This window comes from Camelina sativa, chromosome 19, assembly GCF_030686135.1.
Source record: "Camelina sativa cultivar CO46 ecotype springtype chromosome 19, ASM3068613v1".
Classification (NCBI taxonomy): domain Eukaryota; kingdom Viridiplantae; phylum Streptophyta; class Magnoliopsida; order Brassicales; family Brassicaceae; genus Camelina; species Camelina sativa.
The window spans coordinates 7,343,095-7,365,199 of NC_141898.1; the positions used below are offsets into that span (position 1 = coordinate 7,343,095).

Consider the following 22,105-nt stretch of genomic DNA (forward strand, 5'->3'; position numbering starts at 1 on the left):
CTCAACTTTTATTATTCCACATCATTTTCTTTTTTTTTTCCACATAATCAATCAACACTCAAATTAATTTTAACCTTTAACCTCTCCAATAGTTTTGTTTAATAAAATTCAACAATTTTGGCTAGCAACAAGATTTTTCACATAATTAAGAGGATCATCAACCCTGTTTCTTCTGCATTGATTTTAACCAATGTGACACTAAATGTAAAAAAGTTATTTCTATTTGAATCAAATTTAACATTTTATTCAAAAAAAAAAAGAATTCAACACCTTAACTCACTATTTTCACTTTATATTCGTATTTTTATTTAATTTGATAACAACAAATTTATAGTAATAATTAAAATTAAGAAAAGTTACTTTATTTTTTTGATTAAATTTAGTTATTTTTATTTTATATTTCTAGCTAACAATAATAAAAATTATTATTATTAAATAAATAAAATTTCACAAATTTCAAATGCGAAAAAAATACAAACATACAACACATCTAATAAAACGTACATAACTTAATAAAGAGGTGGTTGAGATGAATATAACATCATTGATCCATAATATAGATTATAGTTTGGAAAAGATGACGGGATAGAAAAGTTTAATGGAAAGCAATAATTTAAGATATATTATGATTTGTTGAAATAAGGATTTTGATAATTGTTGGGATTTGGAAAGAGAAAAGGGTAATTAGTAGAATTTTGGGTAGGATTGTTGTTGGGATCTATTCCAAATTTTTTTTAAATAAAATAAACAAGAGTTTATAAGAGAAGAATTAGAAAAATATAGTAGAAATGATGGTTTTTTTTGGTGTATGGAATAAAATGAACCAAGTCTCTATTTATAGAGTTTAAAAATGAAGAATTTTGATAATTTTGTAAAAAAATATTTTCTACATAATAAATGATTTTAAAATGATAAAATAAAAAATATATCCAAAATCTCACTCTCCAATAAAAATACAACACATGTCTTCCTTTCACAAATTTTCTACTTTTTCGGCCAAAAGAAAAAAACAACAAAAACTTAAGCCATGATGTCTTGTTTTTTTGTTTAATTTTACGCATGGATATGCTATATATAGTAGTAGCACACAGTGTATGCATGTAGGGTATGTACTATACCCTAAATGTGAAATTAAGAACCCAAACCTAAAAAAAAAAATTTTAAAAATTAATTTTAACTATTTTAATGTGTTAGATAATGCTATTTTTAGAAATTTATGAAATGTGTGCTACAATTATCCATAAAACTTGTTTTAGTGTTATTTTAGAGTATTTCTCTAATTTATTTGACCTTAGTCATGGGATGAGAAAAATTTATTTCGAACATAAGTAGAACCGAAATTTTGAGAGGCTGGCAATGGCAGGGTGTTGCAACTGCGGTTCGACTCCACCTGACTTTTCTGGTGAACTCAGTTTGCCATATATGGGGAACACGAGCTTGGAACACACCTGACTTTTCCAAAAACAATTGGTACTTTTACAAACATGTTTAATAAATCGTATTTTTCTAACTAATTACTTAAATAGTGATAATAATTAATAATTACTAAATTGGTGATGATGTATAAATTAGGTCGGTAGCGATTTTCACACTTGGCGAGGGGTGGCATAACAATCATCATGCATTCGAGTTCTCGGCCAGGCATGGACTCGAGTGGTGGTAGCTCGACGTTACTTGGTATCTCATTAGGTTTCTTGAAGCTATTGCCTATTGGTTTGGCCACTAATGTGAAGTTACCTACTGAATCTCAAAAGAAGAGAATGACCTTGGTCTGATTTTTAATTTATGTTTTAGAACTTTTGATAATTCTCTCCTACATTTCCAAACAACGAAATTATCTGAATTGGCTAATCAAATCTTTGTCTACAAACCTTTGAAATCTAAATAAATAAATTGTTGGGAGGAGAACTCTATAATGATAATAATAATCTTGAAAAAATCCGTTTCGTAAACACTAGAATTAATGGAAGAAACTGCTGAGTCACCTTTCACCTACTATGAATAAGTAAGAACATACATCACCTACAATCTCAGAGCTCTCCTCTGTATAATAATGACTTGGGAGGCTACATGATGCGAGCTTTTGGTGAACAGACTCAGCCTCACCTCGGTTGTTGATCTGACCCGGGTGCTGAGGAGACACTTGGTCCTGCACCATTTTCTGGCGGTGGGGACATTCCCCACTTCCCCTCTGGACCTGGTGGTTCGATCACGTGGACCCCACCATCAGTTAGTCCAACTGCAAATTGGTTTGGTTCAGACGGATGAGCTGCGACTGTTGCTGGATATACTCTCGAGCTGTTCAAATAAGAACAGATGTTACTGATGTTGAATTGGTCTCAACACTAGGAAAAGTTGAAATATAGCAGAGGATTCTTACCTCGGGTTTGAAGGCAAATATGAATTGGGACCAATGCGGCACTTCAGTTGCAATGTTGTTGCCGTCAAGATACTGACACTTCCATCATCAAAGGCTGCGTAGATTGACTGGCTATCACATGAGTATACAGCATCTGTGATTGAACCACTTGACTCCTTCGGAATCCACTGCATTAAGAGGAAAAGAAACATATCAGTCCGCTAAGGACATTAACAACACAAATGCACTATGAGACATTTTAGCAGCAGACCTGCTTCATGTTCTCTAACTTAGGAGCCTCATATATGGCTAACTGGCTGGCATGGACAACAAGCACATGTGTCTGGTCGTGATGGAACTGAACGCGTGTATGAGCAAGTGGGTTTGGCGAATGCCCGCTTGGAATTTGAATATGTTTGCTAGCTTGCTTTTCCCATCCATCCATGCTCCATACACAAAGCTACACAGATAAAAACCGTTTATTTTAGGAAACTGATAACACCGCAGATGAAAGAAGTGGCAGCGGGAATATATTACAACCAATGCAGCATATAAGCATACCTGAGAATCAGCACCAGAGGAAACAAGAACATTTAGAACGTTTGAGAATGCTAAACCAGTCACTCTCTTCTGATGACCTTTCAATTTACTTTTAACCTGCATGATTCATTACCATCAAAAAGCTGTTTTAAATATTTTTTTCCATGAAAAACTTATAAGTCCTTTTAACACTTTCAGTTTGGGATACCTCATCGACTCTGACATTATAGATTTGAATAGACGAGTCATCCATTCCGATAGCAATAATATTATTGTCTTGAGGATGGAAGGCAAGGGAAGTCGCTGCTGGAGGTGGCGCCATGAATGTTGTCATCGTCTGCAAAGAAAACAAAAAATAAAATAAGTGCGCAAAAACAAAGCTTAAAGCCAAACAGAGGTACAGACGTCAGTTGAACATGGAGGGACCTTAAAAGTCATCATGTTGAACAAGGTAATTTTTCCTCCTGAGGCTGACATGACATACGAATCATTTTTTGAGAGCGCAAAGCATGGAACTACATCTTCTTTGTTTCCCTCCCGTGTGTCATTTGTCATTAGTACTCCACTAGATGGTTGCCAGAGCTGTGGTGGGACATTGCTGTTTGCCTAAACAAGTAAAAAAACATACAACAAGCTGTAAGTATTAGATTCCAAAATCGACACTAGATGTTGAATCAAAATGGCAATGATGTACCTTTCCCAAAAGATTTCGCTCACTCTTTTGCCATTTCCATAATTTATGTGCAGCGTTTTCTGCTAATGCCAGTATAGCACCTCCAGAATTTGTATATATTAACTTAACAACCTGCATTAAGAAACAAAATGACATCATGACCAAGATAAGAAGAGAGTGGCCAAACAAAGGGCTCCAAAAATAAGATCATGCAAAGGAAAATTAATTTTAGATATCCAAAGAATTTAAAATGACTTTAGATCATAGACTCGCATCGCATATACTATAATATAAGGGAGTTGTTTTAGCTCTTATGGGAGGGGAGAAATAGGCATATACTAATTCTTGTAAGGAAAGGACTGGAACACATCCTAGTTGGAAGGAAACAACATGTTTGAAAATTGATTAGATACATACTCTTGCTGGTAGCAGGCTGTCAGGAAGCCGCAGAGTACGAAGCTGGGATCGTTCGCTGACCTCTGTCAGCTTCCAAGTCTTTGATTTCTCTGCTTCATCAGGGATTCTTGGTTTGACATCTGGCATACTGCGATTATCTCCATTCTAAAACCAAAAAATTGTGAATGAACTTAGCAGGATTTCGGTTAAGTGCCAGAGTTATCTTTTGAGGTGTTTTCATGAACTTAACAGTTCTGCTTTGATCTCTGTCAACTTCACTAAAGAAACTAAAGTGGACATTTTAAATGGTCAACATTCTCCAATGGGATAATATGAAAATATCTAACGAACAAAGTATCTTAAAAGGTTTTACAGGTGGAATTACCAATCCAGTAACAGATGCCACTGGTCCACTTCTTTCAGCCATTGATAGACTCATTCCAGTGCTTGAACTTGGAGTGCCAAATGTGCCCCCAATAGGACCCTAAAAACAAAAATCATGCATTCAGATCAGATTTTATTTATTCATTTCTGCGATTGCGCCCAGACAGAGCAGAAAAGTAAAATAAGATGACAAGTGTTTACCTTTGCGACTGAGCCAGGAGTAGCTCTAGAGCTGTCAAGGCCACGGTTTGCCATGGAGTGCAAAATCCTGGAACCTTCAGCATTCGCTAGTATCTTAATTCCATTATCAGTAGTTGAGACAGCCAGCAGAGTTCCTTCTTTATTGATCCTTAAGCAAGGAGAAGACTATTGATATGAAGTTAGCAACCAATTCATTCAAAGGTCAGTTAAACAACAGCAATTGAGATAGAAATAGATCATTACCGGCAACCCCCCTTCTGCAGTCGTTGTACTCAAAAGTTCAACACTATCCATATCCCAAAATTTGACTTGGAACTCATCACCAGCTACCAAAAACTTGTTCTTCATGGTATCGAACTGGACAACCCCCACAGACCGTTTCCCTAGTCCCAGATAAGTCCGCTTCACAGCTCCTTCACTTTCATTCCATTCAACAATGAATGATTCCCCCTCCTTACTAGTACCACAAGAGAATAATCTACAACAAACGAGAAGATATAAAAATATGAACAAAGGGATGGATACGTAAAGAACATAATATTACAGTGGGAATCATTTACCTAGTCCCATCAGCACAATATGCCATTGCCGTGCAAGATCGACCGGGGGCATCATAATCCACTCTAGAACCCAAGTTGTCATATAACCAAGCCTTTATTTTCCCATCAACAGCAGTTGAGAATATGAACTGAAAAAAAAAAAAAAAAGATCAAATCCCCATTATAACGATCTCAATGGTCAAAATAACCTATCAGCTTGCGCGCAGTCTAAAAATGTAGAGCACGAAACAAAAAATTGCTCACATCACTATACAGAACACGAAAACAAGTATCAAGCTTAATCATTGAAGAAAGAGTGCGCTGCAAAAGTGCAGATGCTTCTATTAGCATCTGTACATGTATCTGTCTCTTTGTAAATAATGGAAATTAGAAATTCTGGTTGAGCAGAGAACACCAAATAGACACTTGGGAAATCTACTTCATCTCATGGAATGCCTTAGAATAGAGAGCAAGAGACACTTTATGCATTCTACACTACCTGAATATTCTCTTTCTGGTGTGGGCACACTGAGTAAACAGGTGCCTCATGACCTTCAAAGGTGTGCAATTTATTTCCGGTGACAGCATCCCAGACCTGTATAGAAAGCATTTAAATACTAGAAGCAAGATGGTCTCATAATATAAATGTAAGAAATTACGCGAAGATGCAAACCTTGATTGTCTTGTCTTCTCCACAAGTCACAACACATAATTGCTGGTTTGGTTGGGAGAAAGCAAGATCGTTGACATTACCAGCATGAGCATCAATCTATAATGGTAACAAAAAAAAACATCAGCGTGTTGGGAACTCTTAAAGATCCAAGAATCGTGAACGGTGATAAACATATATCCAAAGATCCAAGAATGCTGCTAGGTGATAATAACAAACAGGACCCAAAATAAATAAAAACTATATTATCAGAATCCAGGGAACTATAAATTCTTCCAGTGAACAGATTCCATGCCTATATCCAGATATAACATTGAGCATCACAAAAAACATAAGAGGATTGATAATCACCTACTAGGAAAAGAGACAGAAGTTGGTGCAACCTCACAATCATATATAAAGTCATGAGTAAGAGACAAACCTCTAGATGATTCCGTAAATCATCGCCACCATGATATGAATATATATGCACAATATGCTTTGAATATGCAACACCTGAAATAGGAAGTAGACATTACACCACTTGATTTACAATAAAATTTATACGACGACGAGTCCTAAACCCAGGAGGGACACAAATACTTGACTAAACAATACGAACACAAGACCACAGAATGGCTTACCCAAAAGACCTCCATCAGGACTCCAAACAACTCGGTTTACTGCTGCAGTATACTCGCTAGCAAGTGAAGCCTTATGCACAAGAATAAAATCAGACAACGGGTCAGCCAAAGGAAAAGATGTCCTTGATATAGTACATGGCAATAGTGAACGCTTTTATGAGCTATCAGATAACTAACTAACTATTAACCTTGATTTGTTCCTCATTAGAAAGAGAAGAAAATCCTCTGTCGTTTTAACTTACTAACAACAAATATTCGACTTGATTTCTCCTTTAACTATTACATTAGATAAATAAAAAGAGGAACTATACCTGAAGATTCACTGTGCAAGCAGCAAGATCCCAAACTTTAAAGCTTCTAGAAACAAGCTTCTCCCTGCTACCCACCTCCCATATTGCGATATCACCAAGATTGGTGCCAACTAGGAAACAAATGTAAATACAAGATAGTGTTAGTAGATTGTACTGAGAAGATATAAATTTGTGCTGTCTTGATCCAAGTTTTGCAGGATTCTATGATATAAGATAGAATAAATCAGAAGAGTGCGTGCTTCAGAAGAGAAAACCAACCAAGGAGCATAGTTTGCTGTACTGGATGAAAATCCATACTCTTAATGGCAGAACCCTGACTCAAAATCCTGCTAACATTTTTGGGTAAGTCATCAGTAGAATAAGTTGCATGCGCATGGCTTTGCCCTGGATATGTGACTGGCAAGACATTGACTGGAAGATTATTAACCTGCAAAATGTTCAAAGAAAACTGTGACTTCTAAGATATTAAAGAAGAGAACTTGAGCCGAAAAACAAATAAGCAGCCATTATTACCCCATCTGAAATACCAAAAGGTCTGGGTCTCTTCAACACACTTTCAGAATCTGCCGTCTGATAATCCATTGATAGGCTATTAGTTGGAGGAGTCCTGGGACGCTTTAACATAGACACTGCAAGGAGTAAATGATGAATATAGATTATGATAAGGTATCTAATTGGCAAACATACACAAATAGATCTCTACATTATGGACTACAAAAAATGGCAGTAAATAGAGACATAAGAGAACAGTTCAGGTTATCTCACATTAAATCAAATATTTTGCTACTCTGTGTAACCCAAAAACAAGAGTATTTTAAAATTAACCAAAACGCCACATATGAGCATGTTTCTATCTCTTTACCACTACAATTCTGAGAAATGTGATACAGTAAGTATTTTTTTTTCACTTCATGCAGTTCAGGCAATCCTAGATGCCCAAATAATCACCCAACCAATGGTGATCTAAATAAGGGATGGTACCTTACATAACCATATAGCTAATACTTAGGTAAACTAAATCTAAAACTAGTTGGGACAACATTACCAGCACTGTTGGGGGCACCTAAGCCGATAGGGCCAGCAGAAACAGTAGGGTGTGGTCCCGATGGATTAGGCATCCATCCTGCGAGAGATGTTGTGAGAGGAGCTGGTGTTGGCTGAAATGGCTGTACCAAGAGCATATAGACTACAAAGTTAAATTCATGTGATAAAAACTAATCCAAATTCCAACAATAGCTTTAATCTTAGAACAACTTACACCGTGAGCACCTAATGGTGGGAAGCCTCCAACTTTAGGGACTGAACCCATTAAATGGTTAGTTGTCGGGGAAGGAGTGTGTGCACCATTTGGATGCCCACAAGTGTGGTCAACAAAGAGTGTTTTTATATCCGGGTTAGGTCTGGGATTCTTGCAAAGCTGATGCTGCCAGTTCAAACTAGGATATAGCAGAAGCAACATTCAGTTAGTTGTTGTACGAAAAGAAAAACGGGAGAGAAGCAAAAATTAAAATTAAAAAAAAAGCTTGTACCTTTGATTTATTAAGGTTCTCAATCTAGAATTCTTCAAACTGGGAAATTGAAGTTTTTCTCGGAAGAGAGGATTAGCTTCAATGAGTTTTTTAAGTTCCCCAAGCATAATACCTCTTGCGGATGTAGTATCTCCATACTTGGAAAGCTGCTCATTTTCCCTTGAACAATGCAAGAAAAATGGATAATTAATAACAAAACATGAACATCACAACAAGAGCATGCTTTTCAATAATCCAGTGATCAACAAAACCAACGAGACGCATGGTAAACAAACAAATTCATTAAAATTTCTCTCTTCCATACTTAAAATTCAGAACATAAAATACAAGGGCAAAAGAAAGTACCTGAAGTTGGTTAAGGTTAGAAGCATGGTAATCTCCTTAAAAAGCTCTTCGTTGAAAGTAGAGAACACTTTTAACTCCTTAACAAGAATTTCAACCGCCTTGGCATGGTCTTTCCTGCAGAAAACCAAAAAGAAAAAAGAAAAAAAAGAAGAAACAGAACATATCAACCCTCAAAGCCCAAATCTCTCATCACTTTTGATATTTTATAGCAAATAAAAGAAAACAAACTTGTCAAGAGCTTCAAGGTACTTCTGCTTGCGAATCTCGAAAAAAATCTTCATGGAGTATCTATTATCATCAACTTTAGTGAAACCAGAAAGGTACTTCTCGACATCGTCCCATTCACCAGCAGTTACACTGTCTTCAAAGTACCTCATGTTGAAGAAAAAACCAGACTCCTTCTCCAACCTAGTCGTTAATAAACACACACACACACAACAACACAAACCCTCAGCAAAATCCAAAAAAAAAAAAACAAATAATTTCAGAGAATCAAAAAATCACAACTTGACAAAACGCATTGAACTTAATAATAATGGTGATTAAATACAAAATTAAAAAAAAAAAAAAAAAAAAGAAGAAAGAGAGAGAGATTCACAATTCGGTTAACACTAGTAGTAACTAAACTCTAATCCCAACAATTAAAACAAAGCAGGAGGACCACAATTAAACCAAATTAAAGTATCAGCAAGGGATAAAAGAAACAAAAACCTGTGAACAGTGTCTTTGAATTTCTCTTCGTCGAGAAATTGAAGTATCAAAAAGACGAGTTCTCTGCTGAGCGACGACATACTTAATCTTCTTCTTCTGCTACTAGAGAGAGTCTTGAAAAGTAACAAACAGATCGATCACAATACAACAACACTCATCAATAACGAGAATTAGGGTTTCTTTTTTTTTTTTCAATTATAAACACATCCTCCTCCTCCACCTCCTCCTCCTCACACCCATTATTAAAGAAGAAAAATTTTAAAAAAAAACAGATCTAAGAAAAAAACGAAATCGATCGAATTGAAGAGAAGAAGCGAATCCCCCTCTCCAGGTGGCACGAGATGCGCACGTGTGAGAATATACCAGAGAGAGAGAGAGGCTCCCGAGGAGGAGGATTAAAAAGAAAAAGTTTTTATTTATTGATTATACCTGGTGGTGGGTTTGGTTTGGTTGAATTTGACTTTGAACAAAGAAAGAGAGAGAGAGAGAGAAGCAGCAGAGAGCGTAGAAGAAGAAGAAGACGACTTTGGAGGAGAAGAAGAAGAGAGAGAGACGTGGGGAGAGGATGATGGCTATTTATGCCGATTCTTTCTGATGTTGTCTCGTTTTCGGAGTTTCCTTTTTTTTTTTTTTTTGGATTTATTTGTTCTTTCTTTCTATTTATTATTATTCTTTAATTGTGTGGTCGTTGGGCGTCTATATATTTACAAAATAATTATTTACTTTAATAGAAGCGTGTATTTTGTAGATAGAGGAATTTAATTTAAAAACTCCAAAAAATTTAAAATAAAATAAAAAGCTTAAAAGAAAAAAAATATTAATCTACTTCGCACCCCACCCATAGTTTTATTTTTTTGAATGACGTGTAATTTATGTTGTTGCGAATCTAGTACATCACTGCTGTCAATATTAATGCTCTCTCGTTAGCTTTCGACGTTGTAACTTGTATGTAAGTGTGTAGCTTAATTACTAGTATCTCTCTTTTTTTTTTTTTTTCCTTGGTTTCAAAATTCAAAGCATTACATTAAAAAGTAGAGAGAATCTGATAAATTGGTTTGTTTCTCTTTCTGTGTGTTGAAGAATTTAGTGCCATAATTGTCTTACTATTATCCATTTACCACGTGGATCCCACTAACCCTCTGTAATACTCCCTCCATTTCAAAATATAGAATGTTTTAGTAAAAACACACATATTAAAAAATAGTTACTTTTAAAAAGTTTAACTAATCATAAACAAATCTGTATAATATAAAATATAAATTTAATCTAAAAGTTGCATAGGAAGTTGGAAACATCCTATATTATGAAACAAAAATACTTCTCTAAACATCCTATATTATGAAACAGAAGGAGTATTAATTTAATGTAAAAAAAAGGATTTTATATTTTTGAACTGCAGAAAAATATCAGTAAATCAGAATATATTAACTGTTAATTTCCTTTTATTTTATTTTTATTTACAAAAAGAAGAAAGAAAAAAAATTTAAAGGTTTTTTTTGGACTATTTACTTTTTAGAAAATATAAACCTAACCATATGTGGTGGTAGGTAACAAAATACATGAATGTAAAAAATGTGTATTCTTCTATATATATATATATATTTGGGTGAATTGTATTCTTCTATTTTGTTATAGTAATAAATAATCCCCACAAAAAAGAGGAATTTATATTCCAAGAGGGGTTATTGGTTCTATGATTTTAATGAATTTGGAAATCCAAACAAAAATCATGTGTTATTCAATTATTGATTTTAAAATACTTATAAAAATTATGTGTTATTGGTTCTATGATTTACAAATACTTGTTAAAATCTCATGTTATTTATTTAATGATTTGTTTTTGGATTTCAAAATCCACAGTATGTTTTAAATAGATTTGTATGAATTTGAAAGTGTAAAATAGAAAGATTCAAATCCAAAGATAAAATATGTTATTTCAAAATCTATGTTTTTTATTTTTAAAATTTACAATTTCATATGAATTTAGAATTCACCTCTCCAATAATAGCCTTTTAAAACGGTTTTGAATGCAATTCCATAAATAGATTAAAAAAGCTACTGTTTTTTTTTTAAGGATGATTGTGTAAACGTGTTAAAATTATCAACCACACCAAGTTAACAAATTAGTAAATTTACAAGAAGAAAGTACACAATTATTATTACACATGAAATAGACTGGCCCAATTGAGATTAAGTCTAGCTTGTTGGAAATAAGACTGGCCCAATTAAGATTTAAGGCTTCAAATCTCGTCACAATTATCATGGTTTCCCTTAAACAAATCACTTTGACAATGAGTCAATGACAACTACAAAACTATCCATCATTGCAATTAATTAGCGAAGGATTCCTTAAGCCCATGTTAGAGTGAAAGCAATCACTCACCTCAAACAGATTTTTTAATTTGAGTACAAACATTCCATTTTTTCTGATCGCTGATTTTTTTTTTTTTTTTTTTTTCAAAATCGCTGATTATTTTAGCAATTTATTACTACTAAACATTATGTTATTATATCACTTTAATTCATTTTTTTTGTAACCAGAGATCTAGGCAGATTTTTATCTTCTTTCTTTAATATTAAAAACGATCGTCGAATCTTCGAAGTCTTTCTTTGTTTTGGACAATTCTTCTGTTTCCTTTGTTTGATATCTGAAACATCGAATTAAAAATTGTCTCGATGAGTTGTCGTCACACATCATCAGCCGACCCTCAAACAATGACAACAACAACTTCTAATTTTATAAGATCAAAATACATTCGACCATTTTTTTAATAAAAAGAAGTATTTAGAAGAAGTTATAATATACACTTTTTCAACGTTCAAAATGTTCATTTAGTGCCTACCTTTTCACAACGGGTTTCAAAATGTTAATTCTTGTTTTATCAATAAAATAAAATAAAAATCTCTTCATTTGGTTTACAATTTTATTTAATTATTTTTTCGTATCTGCATTATTTTTTTTGTTTATTATTTGCTGCGAGGAAAAAAAAAAGTGAAAGCGTGCAAAAATACTAAAAAGACCAAAATTACTCTCTCTCTCTCTCTCTCTCTCTCTCTCTCTCTGTTCATCAATCTCACATCGACACGAAAATAGAGCTACTCAGACTTGTTCTATTTTGCTGTTACCTTCTCCAGGAAAAAAAAAAAAGCGTTACTATTTTTGTTTCTCCTTACGACGAAGAATCTAAACACAGAGGCAGCTGATTAATTTTTTTTTGTTTTGGTTTGTTCAAAGATGCAACTTTTTGATAGCTGTTGTGGAAAAGGATTTGATGGGTAATGTAATCTTTGATTCATTGACTCGAAATATCTGATTTTTTTTTTTTTTATCTTTCTTGGGTTGATGCATGTGTTTTGTTGGTTAAATCGGTTTATGGTGATTAGGGTTTATGATTCCATATCAATTTTGGATGTTTGAATTTTTTTTGGAGCTTATTTTGAGTGTAAAGTTTGTTCCTTTCTCTTTATCTTCATCACTATATATATGACCTGATTGATCCTTGAGAGTTTTATTAGGGTAGTTTTATTCATTTCAAAGCTGCTATGATTGATTCAACTGTTCTGCATTTGATAATTTTTTTGTTTGTTTCTAAATGAATTGATGAATGATCTTAAAAAAAAAAGGGTTGTTGAGGATACTAAGTTTGGTGTTTGATGTCACAATCACACAGGAAGAAGGAAAAGACAGAGCCATCTTGGAGGATATTTTCACTGAAGGAACTACATGCGGCCACCAACAGTTTCAACTACGATAACAAACTCGGTGAAGGTCGATTCGGTAGTGTGTATTGGGGTCAGCTTTGGGATGGATCACAAGTAACTAAACATTTTTTTTCTCTTTTTTTTATCTAAGGACTTGCTTCTTGTTAAAACTTGATCTTGTGATGTTGATAATTTTGTGTCTTCTTACAGATTGCAGTCAAGAGATTGAAGGCATGGAGTAACAGAGAGGAGATTGATTTTGCTGTGGAAGTTGAGATTCTTGCTCGTATTCGTCATAAGAATTTGTTGAGTGTTCGTGGCTACTGTGCTGAAGGACAAGAACGTCTTCTTGTATATGAGTACATGCCGAATCTGAGCTTGGTTTCACATCTTCATGGCCAGCATTCAGCTGAATGCCTTCTAGATTGGTCCAAGCGGATGAAGATTGCTATAAGCTCTGCTCAGGCCATTGCGTGAGTCTCAAATTCTAAAACAAGTTATGTTAAGGTTGATATGTCAATAAGTTTCTGACAATTTCTGTCTTTGCTCAGGTACCTACACCACAACGCAACCCCACAGATAATCCATGGAGATGTGAGAGCTAGCAATGTGTTGTTAGATTCTGAATTCGAAGCTCGAGTTACAGATTTTGGATATGGTAAGTTGATGCCAGATGATACTGGAGATGGAGCTACCAAAGCCAAAAGTAGTAATAATGGGTATATATCACCAGAATGTGTTGCATCAGGAAAAGAATCAGAAACAAGCGATGTGTACAGTTTCGGCATCCTTTTGCTGGTACTTGTTAGTGGTAAGAGACCTCTTGAAAGGCTGAACCCAACAACAACGCGGGGTATAACCGAGTGGGTTTTACCACTTGTTTATGAAAGAAAGTTTGGTGAAATCGTTGACCAGAGGCTTGGCGAGGAACATGTGGAAGAGAAACTGAAAAAAGTAGTATTGGTGGGGCTAATGTGTGCTCAGACAGAGCCAGAGAAAAGACCAACAATGTCTCAAGTGGTGGAGATGCTGATGAATGAATCAAAGGAGAAAATGTCTGAACTTGAAGACAATCCTCTCTTCAAGAATGAAAACAATAGCGAGCAGGTTGCAGAGGAAAGCTCAGATGTGATCTCATAAGAGAAGGATCATCATCAACAACAACAACAACAACAATAGGAATGGCTAGGCACAGAGATTTATTTGCTCGGATTATTTTTTTTACAAGCTTCTGTTCATATTTGCTAGTTTTTCTCCATCACTGGATCATTATCCAGAGGTCTTGCTTATTATTTTTGGTGTGTTATCTTGGTTCATAACATTGATTTGATCACTGATATTGGAATTTGTAAGGTGTGGTATTGGGCACATAAAAAGGCAAATTGTGATACTTTTGGTATTCTACAAATATTGAATCTTTTATTCTGGATTATACTGAAACTTTCTCACCACCAACAGTCACAGAGTATCTTTTTCACAATGAGCTGAATTAGATTCGATTTACACATTTTTTCACAATCAGTTCTGTTTCTTGGAGGAAGAAGATGACAGGATCAAAAGGATAACAGAGATTACAACAGGAGCAACGATAATGAAGAGGGCTTGAGTGAGATTAGGTCTTGTGATCTGTGGGAACAAGACACATCCGTATTTGATTATAGCTGCGCCTGCCACTGAACCAGCTCCGAGCTTCAACAAATAGTTTAAGTCCTCCTGTAGACAGAGGACTTATTTGTATATTTGAATTATTTGAGTCCACAAATTGAATGACGTTTTCGATCAAATCCAAAACATAGGGGCTAATTTATAATTTTGAAAATTCTTTGCGCCCTCTGATACAAAGAAAAAAAAAAGCTCCAATAGAACTGACCTGAACTCCTTGACCGTTATCGGCTCGTTCTGACCGGTCATCGGAAGCCGTAACGCGAAGTGACCGTTTTGTCCCTAAACCGGTTGAAGGATTTCGAAAAATGGTCGCGAATTTGATACAATTTATGGTCTTCTTCTTCGTGGGTTCTAAGCTCCGGTGAACAGAGCTCGAACGAGAAAGCGTTGGAACTCCAATCGCCATACCGGGGACGAAGACAGAAGCTGACATCTCTCTCTCTAAATCAGTCGTTTTAAAGTGGTCTCACACACAGTCTTGTGAATGGCGTGAACAGAGGATAAGAGAGACACGACGCCTACCTAATAAAAAACACATCTCACGTTTTGCGTCGGTTCTTGAAACTTTATAATCGCGTCTTAAACGCAAACGCTCTGCCCCAACCCACGTTTGCGTCTTCATTCACTTTCACTACGAAATAGAGAGATTTCGAGCGTATTTGTACAAGATTTTTTATACACATTTAATTGGGATTTGGACAAAAGTATAGGAGCTTTCATGATCCATAATGCTATTTAGATTTCACGTTGAGAATGTTCCAAGAATTCCTTGAGATATCATTGCAGACAAGTTCTTTCCACTTGTTAATATACACAAGAAAGTTGGATGATTGAAGTTACCGACAAAGCCTGACAAGGTCTATGTAGATTTGATCGACCTCAGCGTCTCCAGGAACTAAGGGCCTTTGCCTGAACATCTCGGCAAATATGTATCCCACAGACCAAATATGAACGAGTGTAGAGCAATGATGAGTGCTAGGAGTCCTTCTAGTGCTCGGTACCAAAGATTAACCACCTAGAAGGATCAATATGCATAATATGAAAAGATGTTCTCAAATGAAAATATTTAAGACTACTATTCTCGTCTATCACTTAAATAATTAATTAGTAGTCTTAAATATTCTCATTAGATTCTTCTAATCTTTAAATTTGTTTCCCTTCCTTTTTCTTTTCTGGTAATATTATATTTTTTTGTAAGTTCACAAGTTTTTTTTACCTGTTTCTAGCTTAGTTGTTTCTCTCGGACAGAGTTAAAGAAATAAATAATCCCAATTTTTTTCCCTTAAACTAATACGAGCTTCTCGGTAGGAAAAAAAAAAGGAAGAAAAGATTAGCAAAATTGTAGTTTTCGGAAAAAATAATGCTACTTTGTTACTTTAGTCCACAACAATATAAATTTTTTAAAAGGCAATTAATACTGTATTGTTTAATTTTGATGAGACGATACCGTTTAATAAAGCGACAATGTTTTAAACGACATAGTTTAGATATTGAAGTTTCTAGATTATCTATAAGAAACTTGGACAAATCTAAGTCATGAATGGTTATTAGTTTTTAGATGGTTTTTGAATTAATACTGTATTGTTTAATTTTGATGACACGACACCATTTGATAAAGCGACAATGTTTTAAACGACACCGTTTAGTTATTGAAGTTTCTAGATTATCTAAGGAACTTGGACAAATCTAGGTCATAAATGATTATTAGTTTTTAGATGGTTTTTGGTTTAGATTTTAGATTTTGGATTTTGGTTTCTGATTTTTTCTCTTTTAGATTTTGCTTAATCTTCAAGTCTTGGATTCTAATCGCGGAATATGGAACGTCTATACTATCGAGCATCCGCCTTGGTCACAGTCCGGATGGTGGCCAACGAATTGCCAGGCCTTGAACTTTAACAAAGCTCTACATTGGTTAGCCCACGACGGACCTGCTTATAACCCTAAATATAAGCAACAATGCATCATCATCCATCGTTGCCAAGAGATGCGCCATGCTTCTTATGGTGATGATGCGGTCGTTTCAGAGACATTAACCGTCTCCATGGGCCATCTACGCATCATTCAGCTCGTTTGTTATCCCTTTCCAAGTGAGTTACTAAAACCTTTAACATTGAAATTATAAATCTAGCTAGAAACTATTGATGATTCTTAATTATTTTCTCTCTCTGTGTTTTCTAGATGATCATCACCACGTTTCTATTTGGACACTCGTGGATTACAAACAATCCCTGTGGAAACAAGAGCACGAATCTGTCTATTTCAGAGACATGGTTTCTGGTATTCGCTGGATACAAGACTACATGCGGGAATATAATCTAAAGACAACTAAGCAACATGATATGTCTTTCGTCATGTCAATTTTCATAAGAAAGCAGCCTCCAGAAACAAGAGAGCGGATCATTTTTCCACATCCTTTACTTTGCCATCCAACCAATCCTCTTATCGTTTACCTGTATTTACCTGAACGTATCGTTTCTCTTGATGTCGCAACAAAAAGGCTGCGGTTAGTGACAAAAGACATCAAAAGAGGCATGCGTACTAAATTTGGCCTATACGAATTAGGATATGACATGGTGATACCAATGGTTCTTCACTTAGATCCATCATTGGTCTTGGAACATGAGGGTGTGCTGCTGCCACGTCGTAAGAGAGGAAGAAGAAGAATATAACGTCAAACTTTTTAGCATGATACTCTATACGAATGTTGTTTTCTTTTTAGCCTGCTTAATACAATACTCCTTACAACACATTTGTAAGATGAAACCAGTCCTTAGACGAAATGTCAAGATATATTTCAGAGCAATTGATTAAGCATAATTTGAACGGATGCAAAACGATTTCGTGACTGTAAAGGATCATAGCATGTAACCGAGATAACACGAGAGAATCATCTTAGCACTGCTCTACAAGAAAGAAGCTTATTTGTTTGGTAAACTCGAGGAACAAAAATGTCTACTACAAATTTTACATATACAAAGATAAAGTGTATAACAAATAGGAGGAATTCATAAGTTTATTACAATATATGTTATAACAAGATAAAACCATGTGTACTCAAGAAAAACCTGACAAAATATAACAATATATGTCAGCATAGTTTCAAGAAAAACCTGACAAAATCATTTCTCAAGGATCTTGCTCATAACACTTCTTGCTAGATCAATACTTCCTTCTTGCTCTTCTACTTCCTCTTCTATTCCGGCTTCTCTAACTGAGATTTCACGTGCGGACAAAGAGCAACGAAGAACAGAGTTAACCTGCTTCCTTAATCTGGCATTATCAATCAGAACCTCTGTCAGCATCTTCCTTACCACATCGTCTGTTCCACGATGCCCTCCTGATGTTAGCTTCAGCTTTTCCACTTCCTCTGAGAGAAGCTGCGTCTGTTTTCGAGAAAACATTAACTTTTTGTGTCTCAACATGCATAAACTCAGTATCGAAAAAAGCATTTGGTTAAACATACCTCAGCAATTAGAAGACCTATTCGGTTATCAGATGTTGCTAGTAGCTCGATGGCTTCAGATGGAGATGATGAGTCCATTATTAACTTACTCTCCTCCTTAATGTGGAACTTGACATTGCACTCTTGAAGCCGATTTTGTAGAACATCATACTCATGCAGCAACTTCTCATCTGCGGTTTTTGCAGTTTCTTCTCTATCCTTCTCCCTTTGAACAATTCTCTGAACATTGCAGAAGATTTAAGCGTTAAAACTGCCAGATGTTCCAATTGTTAGAAGAAGATTTTACTTGAATAAATCTCCTGCAAAGAGCATTTTTACCTCCATCTCCAGTTTTTCTTTCATTGTGCGGCTAAGCTCTTGTCTCAATTCTGATTGAATGGTTCGGAGAGACTTGACCTCTTTGACGAGTACTTTCAGCTCTGCTTTCGATTTCACTTCCAGCTCTTCATGTTCTATGTGAAAATTCTCAAATTCTTCTCTTAGATCATTGATCTGCTGCAGCAGCATCTGATTTTCTTGAACAAGTGACTGATTTGCAGTCTCAGTATGTGCTTTCTCGTCCTATAAGCCAAGTATAAAGAAAGATATCTATAATCGAATGCAAATGGAAGTTACATTGAAAGAAACTGAGAGAAACACAAACCTTTATAGAGTTCAACAATGATTCCATATCCATGCATTGCTTGCGGAGTTCCTCCATATCCCACTGAATTTGAGTAAATCTTTCATTTTCATCTAGAACTGTTTTCTCCATGCCTTGCTTGCAGCTCTCTCGAGTTGTATCAAGTTCAACCTCTAAATCTTTAACCTACAAGACCAAGCCCGAACAGGCAAAGCAAATTCTTCATCCATTCAAAGATTAAAAGACAAAGAGGAGTAAAAAACACATGTGATAGTTGTGCATACCTTTGTTGATAAAAATTGTCGAACAGCCAGCTCCTGATTCAGCCTGGAGATAAGATCTTCCGTGTCAGCTTTTGCTGTTTCAAGTCTCTGCTTTAACATATCAATAACCCTCTTTAACTTATGTCTTTCCTCAGAGTGAAAGACAATAGCCGGATTCTTCTGAGTCTCGGTATTTACACCAACCGCACTATACATGTTTCCATGAACTTCATCCTGAGTATCGATAGAGCCTTGGTTAACTAAATCAGGTTCCCCAGGAGTTATAATGCTTTCAATGGTCTTTTCTTGAAACTTTCTGTCACTTCCATCCAACCTCTGAATTCCAACTCGACTAGAAATGCCTCCTCCGGTTACAGTACCAGTTTCTGAAGCTCCATTAGTACTAGAAAGACATTCGATTTTTTCCCGGAACGAACTTTTATCAAGAAGTCCATATTCTGTGATTAATTCATGCCAATCAGTCACATCATCTTCAGAAGTTGAATTCCTTGAGTTTAGATTTTTGAGGCTAGCTTTGTCATGATTCATTGTTGAGGCATCAGATGTCTCATCAGCAGAATCATTGCCATGATCCACGATAACTGATGAACTACCAGGAACATCAGAGCTGCTGGTAGTTGGAAGTGTCGGAATGTTCTCAGAGGTAACTTCAGTTTCTTGACATTCATCACTAAAATCTGAAGAGTAAAGAGTAGGAAGCATATTAATACATACTACATAGGTTTTCAGACAACATTACATAATGAAATTCTTCACACGTTGTAGAAACAAGAGAGAAAAAACAGAAGGAAAAGAAGAGGACATACAAGACCTGACAGCAGCTTCTAGCTCAAGGAATGTTGCTATCAGAGCGCTTCTGGATATATCAATATCTGACAAAAGTCTATTCATCCAATCTTCCAGAGAGCACCTCCTCTGCAATGGACTAAACATTTTGAGAATATTTTATCTGTCACTAATCTTAAAAGTTGAGAGAATCGATATCTACCTCTTCCAAAAGTGTTTGGTTTTTCATCCTCAAAATCTTCTTTGGTGGTGCCTGGGGTAACCTTTTCTTCACAAACTCCTTTTTAATCTGAAAACACCATAGCCCATTTACAATGTCTGAGTATCACATCCAAAGAAACAAATAAAATGAGTAAAGCCAGAGAAGTAAGAAAAGGGTATTGAGTAAAGAAAGTACTCACCGACGAATATAACTCCAAGAAATCATTGAATCTTCTAAGTATAAGCCTAGCAGAAGTGATTCCCTCAGGAGATTGTATCCCCACTTGCACTCTATAAAACTGATAAAGGACAGAAGTAAAAAGCTTAATAAAAGACCATGAATGACTGACTATAACAAAAGAATCAGCTATGTGTAAATATACAAACCACGGCGGGTTCTGAAACGCTTGATTTGGGAAGGCCAACCCAAGAGGGGACAGTGACACAGTAACTCCAACCAGTTTGAGGATGGTGTGGCCAAACCGTGTCTCGTCCTTCCTAGGAGGGAAAAAACTTTACAATTAGAAACAGAATCCAAAGCCTACTCTGTTCTACGTACAAGAGTAAACCATATCACTTAATCTCTACGATGGAGTCATGAACATTGAAGCAGATTAATATTGCAGAGAGAAAATGAATATTTTACCAAAAGACGAGGAGGAGCACTCCAATCCATCCCCAGAGGTAACGGAGACATCCCGTCGTGGCGATGCGGCGGAGATACCATAGAATCGGTATCAGTCTCTCGTCGTCCATTAGCTCCGTCGCGAATGGTATTACGGCGATAATCGTCGTCGTCTCCTTGGAAGAAAGGGCCCGGCGAGAGGAAGTGGCGGCGAGATAGCTGCTCGGCGAAGGGACCGGAGACGTCGTAATTGAAATCGAGAAGAGAAAGATCGTGCGCGTAAAGATTCATCACTCTCTCTCTCTCTCTCTCTCTCTCTCTCTCTCTCTCTTTGATTCTTCTTCTTCTCTCTCTCGATCAACAAAAACTATTTTGCTCTCTTTCATTCTTAATTACAGGCTTATAGCAACCGAGTCTAAAAACGGAGCGTTTTGGTATATCTATCTGTATATAAACCGATTGTTCTCGTCGTGTAGTTGACTTGACTGGGTTGGTGACAAACTTGGGCTACGCGGACGTGAGTTCGAAGCTCCAGATAAGAGGGATGGATGACACACCAGACAAGATGATATAAATTTACTTTTTTTTTTTTTTTTTTTCTCTTTGCATTATTTTCACTAACACGAGAGGTGATTTACCCTATCGAAATAATAGGAGATAATGACAATAGGATTTAGAAAGAGTATGAAAATTGAATATTAACTATTGTTCTTTGAGGTGGAGAATTTGTTGTCATTGAGGTTTTCCAATCCCATTGGTTGTTGTTGTCTACGCGGAACAAGTCTGGTCAACTCATGCACAGTGAACCACCCGACAGTGGAAGTGGCCACATTTCCTAATGGATTGAACACTATGCATTGCACACCTATTTTTGTTGGGCAGTAGCCTATTAAACAAAATGGAAAATTATTTACTCACTAAAAAAACTAAATACAATGGATGGATAGCCATTAGCTAATTAATTCTATACACCTCTAATACTAAGTATAGTTTTTAATTGTTTTATAACATAAAATGTCTTATCAATATGATGTACGATTTATTATTATTATACATAGATATGCATCATATTGCAAGTTGTAAACCAGGTATTCAAGAATGATACTTTTATATCATATCAATCCATTGTATTTAGTTTTCTTATGGTAAATAAAGAATAATTTATATGTTTATAAGAAAGTTTTACAAAAACAAAGAATAAAAAAGACGACCCAATATTACAATCCCTCTCTTATATTTTGATATGATATTAATAGAGAGAATATAACAAAGCATGTGTTTAAAATTTAAACTTTTATTCTAAAAACTGCATCTCCACATGTGTTAATACTAATATGTTGCTTGAGGCTCAACCTTTATCATTTGTATTATTGTATCGGATAAATTGCTAAGCATGACTAATTAAAATTTTAAATAATTGTGAAATATTGCAACTTAAAGGTTTCGTGCATGATTAATATATATATATATATATAT

General features: G+C 35.5%; 5 protein-coding genes across 9 annotated transcripts; 2 read left to right on the plus strand and 3 right to left on the minus strand.

The window, feature by feature from the left end:
* Window positions 1-1,818: 1,818 nt before the first annotated feature.
* Window positions 1,819-9,951, minus strand: LOC104765422 (topless-related protein 4). Its single transcript, XM_010489129.3, has 26 exons — window positions 9,711-9,951; window positions 9,282-9,394; window positions 8,799-8,978; window positions 8,571-8,684; window positions 8,226-8,384; window positions 7,955-8,132; window positions 7,742-7,862; window positions 7,210-7,325; window positions 6,955-7,123; window positions 6,697-6,806; window positions 6,386-6,455; window positions 6,184-6,257; window positions 5,766-5,861; window positions 5,592-5,687; window positions 5,114-5,241; window positions 4,797-5,031; window positions 4,554-4,718; window positions 4,354-4,452; window positions 3,990-4,133; window positions 3,594-3,704; window positions 3,326-3,505; window positions 3,108-3,236; window positions 2,921-3,016; window positions 2,631-2,819; window positions 2,381-2,547; window positions 1,819-2,298 (listed from the first exon to the last, which is right to left on the minus strand). Exons 2-26 carry the CDS (start codon window positions 9,359-9,361, stop codon window positions 2,103-2,105), a joined length of 3,402 nt encoding a protein of 1,133 aa, XP_010487431.2. The 5' UTR covers window positions 9,362-9,394; window positions 9,711-9,951; the 3' UTR covers window positions 1,819-2,102.
* A 2,280-nt stretch (window positions 9,952-12,231) lies between these two features.
* On the plus strand, window positions 12,232-14,415 carry LOC104765424 (PTI1-like tyrosine-protein kinase At3g15890). 2 transcript variants are annotated; one of them, XM_010489131.2, is made up of 4 exons: window positions 12,232-12,557; window positions 12,953-13,097; window positions 13,194-13,456; window positions 13,535-14,415. In XM_010489131.2, the coding sequence occupies exons 1-4, from the start codon at window positions 12,517-12,519 to the stop codon at window positions 14,121-14,123; spliced, it is 1,038 nt and encodes a 345-aa protein (XP_010487433.1). In that variant the 5' UTR covers window positions 12,232-12,516; the 3' UTR covers window positions 14,124-14,415. The 2 variants fall into 2 exon arrangements, with proteins under 2 accessions (XP_010487433.1, XP_087357574.1); XM_087501448.1 differs by having other exon boundaries at window positions 12,251-12,562.
* LOC104765423 (uncharacterized) lies at window positions 14,383-15,201 on the minus strand. Its single transcript, XM_010489130.3, has 2 exons — window positions 14,854-15,201; window positions 14,383-14,696 (listed from the first exon to the last, which is right to left on the minus strand). Exons 1-2 carry the CDS (start codon window positions 15,079-15,081, stop codon window positions 14,502-14,504), a joined length of 423 nt encoding a protein of 140 aa, XP_010487432.1. The 5' UTR covers window positions 15,082-15,201; the 3' UTR covers window positions 14,383-14,501.
* Window positions 15,202-16,184: 983 nt separating this feature from the next.
* Window positions 16,185-17,472, plus strand: LOC104767540 (uncharacterized). Its single transcript, XM_087500992.1, has 3 exons — window positions 16,185-16,191; window positions 16,442-16,735; window positions 16,827-17,472. Exons 1-3 carry the CDS (start codon window positions 16,185-16,187, stop codon window positions 17,315-17,317), a joined length of 792 nt encoding a protein of 263 aa, XP_087357118.1. The 3' UTR covers window positions 17,318-17,472.
* Window positions 17,473-17,569: 97 nt separating this feature from the next.
* On the minus strand, window positions 17,570-21,148 carry LOC104765425 (PX domain-containing protein EREX). 4 transcript variants are annotated; one of them, XM_010489133.3, is made up of 10 exons: window positions 20,651-21,148; window positions 20,392-20,502; window positions 20,205-20,303; window positions 20,006-20,092; window positions 19,824-19,932; window positions 19,018-19,694; window positions 18,755-18,919; window positions 18,430-18,672; window positions 18,112-18,330; window positions 17,570-18,031 (listed from the first exon to the last, which is right to left on the minus strand). In XM_010489133.3, exons 1-10 carry the CDS (start codon window positions 20,918-20,920, stop codon window positions 17,768-17,770), a joined length of 2,244 nt encoding a protein of 747 aa, XP_010487435.1. In that variant the 5' UTR covers window positions 20,921-21,148; the 3' UTR covers window positions 17,570-17,767. The 4 variants fall into 4 exon arrangements, with proteins under 4 accessions (XP_010487435.1, XP_087357576.1, XP_087357577.1 ...); XM_087501450.1 differs by having other exon boundaries at window positions 19,824-19,942; window positions 20,651-21,052; XM_087501451.1 differs by having other exon boundaries at window positions 19,824-19,942; window positions 20,006-20,121; window positions 20,651-21,052.
* Between the last annotated feature and the right edge of the window lie 957 nt (window positions 21,149-22,105).

What these genes read in the sequence shown, in the direction of transcription:
- LOC104767540 (XM_087500992.1), top strand. An exon ending in CGTTTGTTATCCCTTTCCAA is followed by an intron (nt 16,736 to 16,826) that starts GTGAGTTACTAA and finishes TGTGTTTTCTAG; the next exon opens with ATGATCATCACCACGTTTCT.
- LOC104765422 (XM_010489129.3), bottom strand. Translation starts at nt 9,361, where the DNA reads ATGTCGTCGCTCAGCAGAGAACTCGTCTTTTTGATACTTCAATTTCTC. An exon ending in AGAACCTTAATAAATCAAAG is followed by an intron (nt 8,133 to 8,225) that starts GTACAAGCTTTT and finishes GCTATATCCTAG; the next exon opens with TTTGAACTGGCAGCATCAGC. An exon ending in AGGTGCCCCCAACAGTGCTG is followed by an intron (nt 7,326 to 7,741) that starts GTAATGTTGTCC and finishes TACTCCTTGCAG; the next exon opens with TGTCTATGTTAAAGCGTCCC.
- LOC104765425 (XM_010489133.3), bottom strand. Translation starts at nt 20,920, where the DNA reads ATGAATCTTTACGCGCACGATCTTTCTCTTCTCGATTTCAATTACGAC. An exon ending in GCGTTTCAGAACCCGCCGTG is followed by an intron (nt 20,304 to 20,391) that starts GTTTGTATATTT and finishes GTCCTTTATCAG; the next exon opens with TTTTATAGAGTGCAAGTGGG. An exon ending in AGAAGCTGCTGTCAGGTCTT is followed by an intron (nt 19,695 to 19,823) that starts GTATGTCCTCTT and finishes TTTACTCTTCAG; the next exon opens with ATTTTAGTGATGAATGTCAA.
- LOC104765423 (XM_010489130.3), bottom strand. Translation starts at nt 15,081, where the DNA reads ATGTCAGCTTCTGTCTTCGTCCCCGGTATGGCGATTGGAGTTCCAACG. An exon ending in ATAACGGTCAAGGAGTTCAG is followed by an intron (nt 14,697 to 14,853) that starts GTCAGTTCTATT and finishes CTCTGTCTACAG; the next exon opens with GAGGACTTAAACTATTTGTT.
- LOC104765424 (XM_010489131.2), top strand. Translation starts at nt 12,517, where the DNA reads ATGCAACTTTTTGATAGCTGTTGTGGAAAAGGATTTGATGG. An exon ending in TGTGGAAAAGGATTTGATGG is followed by an intron (nt 12,558 to 12,952) that starts GTAATGTAATCT and finishes ACAATCACACAG; the next exon opens with GAAGAAGGAAAAGACAGAGC. An exon ending in AGCTCTGCTCAGGCCATTGC is followed by an intron (nt 13,457 to 13,534) that starts GTGAGTCTCAAA and finishes GTCTTTGCTCAG; the next exon opens with GTACCTACACCACAACGCAA.